The sequence below is a fragment of the Hyaloscypha bicolor genome (genome assembly GCF_002865645.1).
Source record: "Hyaloscypha bicolor E unplaced genomic scaffold K444scaffold_16, whole genome shotgun sequence".
NCBI lineage: Eukaryota > Fungi > Ascomycota > Leotiomycetes > Helotiales > Hyaloscyphaceae > Hyaloscypha > Hyaloscypha bicolor.
The window spans coordinates 202908-209882 of NW_020194518.1; the positions used below are offsets into that span (position 1 = coordinate 202908).

The 6975-nt window shown below is 48.6% G+C and overlaps 2 protein-coding genes across 2 annotated transcripts; one reads left to right on the top strand and one right to left on the bottom strand.

The window, feature by feature from the left end:
* Positions 1-116: 116 nt before the first annotated feature.
* Positions 117-2970, bottom strand: K444DRAFT_640239 (DNA repair helicase; the record flags this gene model as incomplete). The annotated part of the gene is made up of 8 exons (XM_024884473.1): positions 117-1505; positions 1556-1653; positions 1704-2034; positions 2079-2195; positions 2242-2495; positions 2542-2673; positions 2864-2904; positions 2954-2970. The coding sequence occupies 8 exons, from the start codon at positions 2968-2970 to the stop codon at positions 117-119; spliced, it is 2379 nt and encodes a 792-aa protein (XP_024742167.1).
* A 2318-nt stretch (positions 2971-5288) lies between these two features.
* On the top strand, positions 5289-5858 carry K444DRAFT_175980 (uncharacterized protein). The gene has a single exon (XM_024870773.1). The coding sequence runs from the start codon at positions 5507-5509 to the stop codon at positions 5810-5812; it is 306 nt and encodes a 101-aa protein (XP_024742168.1). The 5' UTR covers positions 5289-5506; the 3' UTR covers positions 5813-5858.
* The last annotated feature ends 1117 nt before the right edge of the window (positions 5859-6975 follow it).

Genomic DNA, 6975 nt, shown 5'->3' on the forward strand with positions numbered 1-6975 from the left:
CACAACATGAACCCAATTTATGACGTAAAATGGAAACTTGGCATGAAATGGGGATATGTTTCCATGTTTGAAATCGCATGGCGCCACCTGAATCATCGATTTGACCCAAGGAATCCTCAGTGGCCGTCCAGCTCCATCATCGAAGCCTCCAATTCATCATCATCAAAGCTAAACTCATCTTCCTTCGCGGTCATTTCCTCGTTACCATTTCTAATTCCATCCATTGGTTCGGCGCCGTCATCTTTTTGTGCCTCTCTTAAAGTCCGGATACTCTCCTCTTCCTGCTTTTCCTTAAAGTTCTCCAGGTCCTTAAGACTCCACGTACTGATACCCTCTTGATGGCTGGGCTTGAAAGGCTGCGCCATACTTCTTAGGAACTTTTTCGCCGCTCCAACAGCCATATCAGTACTCAAATTGACTTCCCCATCGAGCAATGCTTGATTGATCCATTTCGGCAGCTGCGTCCTCTTCTTCAGAAATCTCCTGTCGGCCAGGACCATAATACCATAGTCATCCTTGCCTCGCAGAACGCGACCCAGACATTGAGCGGCGTGTCTCATCGCGTCGAATGACAAGAAATCATTTTCTCTAATGCGATATGTCTCGCGCAAGAATTCGAGTCGCGCTTTGAGGATTCTGGATTCCGTGTATTGGAATGGTACCCCAATACACAACACGGTACGTCCATACTGATGGTCGAAATCGATTCCTTCACTGACTTTTCCTCTTGCCACACATAGAAGTATGGCCCCACGCCCATTGCAGCAGGCCGTGCGATATGTCTCCAGTGCAAGGGATGTCTCTTGCGCATCAGGCGTTTCGACGAGAATGAGCTTGTACTTCCAGACTTCATCAAGAATTCCCATTCCTTGCCACATACTAATAATGGATTCCATGTAGAGGTATGATGGAAAGAAAACGACCATGCCATCAGGCGTCAGTTTGGAGAATTCCGTGAGTAGATGACCATAATTTCGCACCACAGACGGCTCATTTCGAACTTGAAATCCAGACGAGATTGCGACTTGATCCGACCCGCGTGTAACAATCATTGGCAAGAAAGAGCGGCGTGCGAGGGTCATGCTGTATGATTCCTGCACCACCGTTGTGAAACCGAGCATCTTCGGGTACATTTCGAGAGGCGAAATGGTACCGGATGTAATAATGACAGAGCTAAATCTGTCAAACACAGGTTTTATGGCTATTGCAGCATCTAGGCATGTGAAATGGAGGACGGGATTTGGCACTTCGGCGGTGTCGGATTCATATGGCTCCAAGATGAGCAGAAAGCCCTTCTCATAAGTGGCTACTAAGGTTGCAAATGTAGCTACCTCTTGAAGGGGTTGGTAGTCCTCGATGTTGGTCAACTCGAGAGTTCGGACAAGTGAGGTGAGTCGTTCAGCGCAAAATCGTAAAGGTTTCTTCTCGATAAATGTGTACTCTTTCAGATGGGCCAGGAAAGAGGGAGGTGTTTCCGAAATGACCTGGCGGACTTTCATTCGTGTCTGGATAGCTGTTAGACACTGTAAACACAGGCGAAATTGCATGTAAATACCTTGAGATATTCCACGAAGCGTTTCAGGAAGGCTACGAAATGTTCTGCTCGTCGGATATTTCCCGGGACAGCTTCTTTTAGAAGATCATCAGGTAATGCTGCAGTGACCTGAGCAATTGTGTTCACAGTAATTCTGACAGGGACTGACCTGGGTTTGACATGAATGCGTCCTCCTCACGTGCTTCATCCGCATCCCTCAGGCCCTCTACAAGTTTCGCATATTCATCTTTCAACTTACCCGCATCACTATCCTTCATTTCTGCGATCTTATTCTCAAGATTATGGGCGCCTCGAGTTGCCTTTCGCAGGGAGTCCTCAGTAATATCCGTGCTCAACGACTCGATGCAGACATTGTCGATGTTGTGTGCCTCGTCGAACACGACTATGCAATCTTTGGAGAGCTCTTTTGACACCCTCTCTGCAATTTTAGGGTCGAGAAGATAATGATAGGAATAGATGATCACGTTGCAGAAAGACATCTGTTTGGGTCAGCATGGTTTCATATGCTCAGAGTTTGACTGACCATTCGCCTTGATGTGAAGTACGGGCACTGCTTATGCTGTTCACCATACCTCATCAGCCCATCTAAAGTCCAGACTCCATTGGGTATCAAATTGTGCGGCTCCAAAAGGTCAAGGTTCTATCGTTGTCAGCTCTGGTAGCCATCACGAAAGTGGAGACTTTACATCGTGGTAAATGCACACCGGGACATCCTCCCCCTTATCTTTTTTCTCCTTCACAAATCCGGCTGTGAGACTTCGACATCTGGCATCCACTATTGCGCCGCTTTTTTCTCGTTTGACGGAAGGATGGAGGCAGAGATTCTTACGACTCGTCAAGCCGAGCCCACGGAAATCTTCTTTATGCCCCAGTTGCTCTTCTCGATACTTCATTAATGCTTTCAACTCCGCTAAAGCTTTCTCAATCTCTGACATAGTCCCTGACAAGGGTCAGCATCCCTTGATCGATAAGCCGGAGGTACTCACGTGAGCAGTATATCAACTTCCGATGCTCAGGGTAATATTGCTGATAGGCCACGATTAGTGAGAGGAGAGACACAGTTTTACCTGTGCCCGAGGGCATCTCCAATACACAGTGTCCTCCTGCATCGAGCGTCCCTGGAGTTGGGGGTCAGCATCACCTGGGTGGGGACGGACATTCTATCCTACGTTTGAGATCACACATGTAGCTTAACGCAAGCACGCAGTAAGCACACTGGCCGACAATGAAGATATGATAACCTACGCATATTGTTCTGTGGTCGTTAGTATTTAGGTACGGCATTCCAAGCGACGGAACTGATCTTACCTGGATATATCCTTGGATAGGGAAATAACACCGGCAAATCACTGGTTCCCCATCAGCATAGTTATTAGAATGTATTCAACAGAGCCATACTCGATGTTGAACCTCATCTTTGTGGCGTGTAGCAAACAGTTTGATGATGAATCGCCGTGGTTGAAACTGAACGTTCTGTGGTCCATCAGGAATCAAATTTTAGCGAGGATGCGCCTTGAGACGTCAAGGCATCAGTCAATTATCCCCTCATGCTTGATTTCATTTCACAGCAAGAAATCAAGAGGAACACAAAGAATAGCTTCCTGTCGTCTTATTGACACCCGTATGCTTATATTTATCACTCTGTCACCCCCGGCTGATGCCGATCAAGTAATATCTTCTTTGATTTACGAGCCCTGAGCAGGCAGCAGTCACCTCTCACGATCTATGAATCTTTGCTTGTGTTCAGGATCCTGTGGCTAAACGGCAATCTTCCCGTCCAACTCCAACTTTCTGGACTTCAATACCGTCACCAGGTCCTCCCATAATATATATTTAATGTTACCGTCGACGGAGGGGAAATCGAAGGACGCTATCTACATCTTGAACTTGGTGGGATCTTTTGCTGAAACACATGTCTTGCAAAGGTAGGCACGCCAGAGAAGTCCTGAATACACCGTCCTCGTGAAGTATACTCGATGGACCGGGTAGCTGCTAGCATCGATTTGGCAGCACATATCAAACCACCTAGGTTGACATCGTCGTCGACTGTAGCTTTGCAGTTGCTACCTTTTCTCTTCACTACTGATGGATCGCCGTCCTGCCTCTCGGTGCTGAACTCCCACAAGGCGTCAATAATGACTCGCATCTCGTCCGGAATCTTAAGCTTCTTGTCGGCCTTCCCCGGACGAGTAGCTGCCCCGCCCCGCGTGGCTTGTTATACACAATGTATACGTCCTTCGCCTGGGAGGATATCTTCTGCTGCTACAGCTCCTGTCTCACTGAAGGCTGGAATGAGTCGGGTTCTTGAATATCTCATAGTTCTCTTTCGCTAGATACTCGAGAGATGGGCCAGGCTACGCAACCCCATACGACAGAGATTACCTGGCAATGTTGGAGATGTTTAAGACGATCGCTGCACGGTTGCTGGGCGTCGGTAGAATTGTTCCCTCCTGGGCAAGGAAAATATCAAGGCGTTCAAGGCCTTACCGGGGTTCAAGACTGCAATCGGTCTCACGATCTGGCCACATCGGAAGATATTCAATGAACAATTTCACGCCTTTGTTGTTTACAAGATCAAGAATGAATCTCCTATTCGCCAACTCGTCATCCTTGTCTGCACACAGAGAGGCTCTTGCGGCCCAGAAGCAGTCAGCACGCTGCGCAACAAGATGAGCTATGGAATCTTGCTTCTACTTTGATTATGCTGCAGTCATCTGTGAAGGGTACCCACTTTGAGGATTTCGTCAACTCGAGGAAGCGCCGTGATGTCGATGTCGCGATTGAAGTTCTTAGTGCGAACGCCCTCCACCGAGTCACACAACTACTTGTATTTGAGCAACTCAGTGGAACGATTGTTCCACTCGGTAAGCCGGGAGAGAACTTATCGATCTAGATGGCGAGACAATCTTTCGATTATGACCCCGCCTGCGGGCTATCTCTTGTTCGCCAGATTCATAAAGACTTTCGTCGACAAGTCAGTTGAGCAACAGCGTGCGCTTGGCTTTCCTAACATTGCAAAGGCGCTTGTAGTGCAAAATTCGGATGCGAGAAGAGACGGGTATCCCAGCTTGCAGAAAGCCTGGGCTGCAATGAATTCTCAAGGCTATCCGACGTTGGAGAAAGCGAGAGCTGTGTTGGCAGCACTTCCAGGCTGAAGAATCGTCACGAAGCATATTGATGCAGGGGATAATTTGTTGTGGAAGAACAGTACGTTAAACAATGCAACTGACCCCCCCCCCCAAAAAATGTCGATCGAGAGTGCCCGATTTGCGGTGAGATTGTTGAAAGAGACACGCCTAGGTGGTTTGATCTCAGGAAGTCGCCTCCCGTAAGTGCCAATTTGGAAGCAGGTTCTGATTATCTGACTTTGAGTCGGGTCGAAATGAGGGAATCTACACTGTGAGGCGCCTGTACCGGCCAGGGTATGTGCACGTTGGCTCGGACGCGTCACTCTAGCTCTGCTCATCTGCGAGCACGCGCAAGTAGCCCATTGAGTGTGTTCCAATTGATGCATGAGATATAATCCGGTAGAGACTATCAAGGGAACGTGGCATACCTTGAGACAACCTCCAACACCATATGAGGGGCTTCTATGGGCCTTTAGACCTGAAGATTTGAAGGGATTCACAGCTGGAAAGATTGCATTTGAGGGGCGGGAAGTGTCCTAGGAGGGTGCGAGGAGAGATGCATAAGTATTTGATTTGGAAGGAGATTTTGGACTGTTAAGATGAAGGAACTTATTTTTATTTGATGTTTTCGCTGCAGGCTTTGATGAAAACGGAGAGTTTGTTGCCGACTAGCCAGATGAAACATAACTATACACTACATTGCTGGAGATAACTTTGTATGGCTAATTTCCTTAGGCTTAATTGGACAGAGATATCAGCAGGGCGGTAGGGAGTCAAATACCATTTGCATGGAACGCAGTAAAGCCAATATACCCCACGGCAAATGAAGAAACCCCGCTTCTTAAGTGAAAAAGTCAAACCTCAAATAATAATCAAAGAAAAGTATCACGGCATGGCAGCTGGGTATCCGTCCCAAATATTAGCATCTCTCTTTCTCTTCAGGTTATTCGCCACGAAGTTCGGAAACCCTTCGTGTCTTGCATTCTCCACCACCGTGCCGGTGGTCTTCCAATGCACCTACTTAAATTTGGTCTTTGCCACCAAACCCCTCACAGCATCGCCCAGCTTATCCAGTGCCGCCTCCAGTGACGTCTCCCGCTTCCATGCTATCAACTTGAAGAGTCGTTGAAGTGGGCTCTTTCGCAACCTCTCCTTTGGTATCTCAGTGGTGACCAAAGACTCAGACACTACCTTGGCTCTGAATGCAAAGTAGTGCTTGTTTACTCGCATATCGTCCCCGGAGAGTGCAGTACAGCAGCCAAGTTCCAGATCTGGTCTTGTTTCTTAACATTTGCCACCGTCTTATCGTTTTCCGAGGTCGCATACCGTAGGGTCCCCGTGTGCCTTCCACCAACACTATCTGGCGGGCCGAAGAACCATCTTTGTCGCAGACGATGAAAGCATCCTTCGCTTATCCAAATATATGCCCAGGAAAGAGCGTGAGGCCTACTCATCTGGATAAGCTTCACTGAAAGCCTTGAAGTTCTCTCTGCAGAGTAACAGAACAACCCGGCCAAAGCCCAGCGTCCAGTCTGCGTATTGGGCGTTGACCTTTTGAAGATTCTGTGGTCGTCTCTTGTAGGGGGTCTTATGATCGCGGCTCTCCGGTTGGATACGCTCGTAATGGAATTCAGACATCAGTACTTCTGTTCCCGTCTAGAGGCCCAGCTTCTTGAAGGCCCATCCCAGTGATGTATGTAAACAATTGGCCGTGGCTCCAAAAAAACAGACAATCCGAGACGAAGGCCGGGTAGTACCATCTGATATGCAACGTCGGTTCTGCTGACCCCGACAGCTTGACTAACTGTGATGCCATGAACTCCGGGTTCCTTCAGCTTCAGCCGCGCCGGATGCAGAAGCAATAAAGTTCGCCCAGATCGAATCGAAGCCACTACAGCCAGAGCTCGCCCAGTCCGTAGCCAAAACGTCATTGCCAAGCTCACGTATCCGGTCGTTTACTGTGCCAAGTTCCACCTCGCTGCTTGCTGCTATCAACCTATCTCGCAGTCGAGATCCACTGAGACGGTCAGTTGAATCTACAACGAGAAACAGAAGAAACTCACTGCTCTGTCATTTCCTCTGCACCAGACCCCTGTCGGCTCGCTGCCATGCGCAGGATCTCGCTCACGAATACAGGGGCTTTGGAATTCCTCGCCGCTTGGTGCTCACAGAACCATGCCACCAGAGAGCCCACCTTGTCTTCGGTCTGGTACAATGGCGGCCCCACCGCATCTGTACTTAGAGCCTACCGGGCTTCCTGATCAGCTACGCCCGAATCCCAGGATCTCGTGT

Bases quoted from the DNA above. Each gene is read 5' to 3' on its own strand.
- K444DRAFT_175980 (XM_024870773.1), top strand. From the start codon at position 5,507: ATGAAGAAACCCCGCTTCTTAAGTGAAAAAGTCAAACCTCAAATAATA.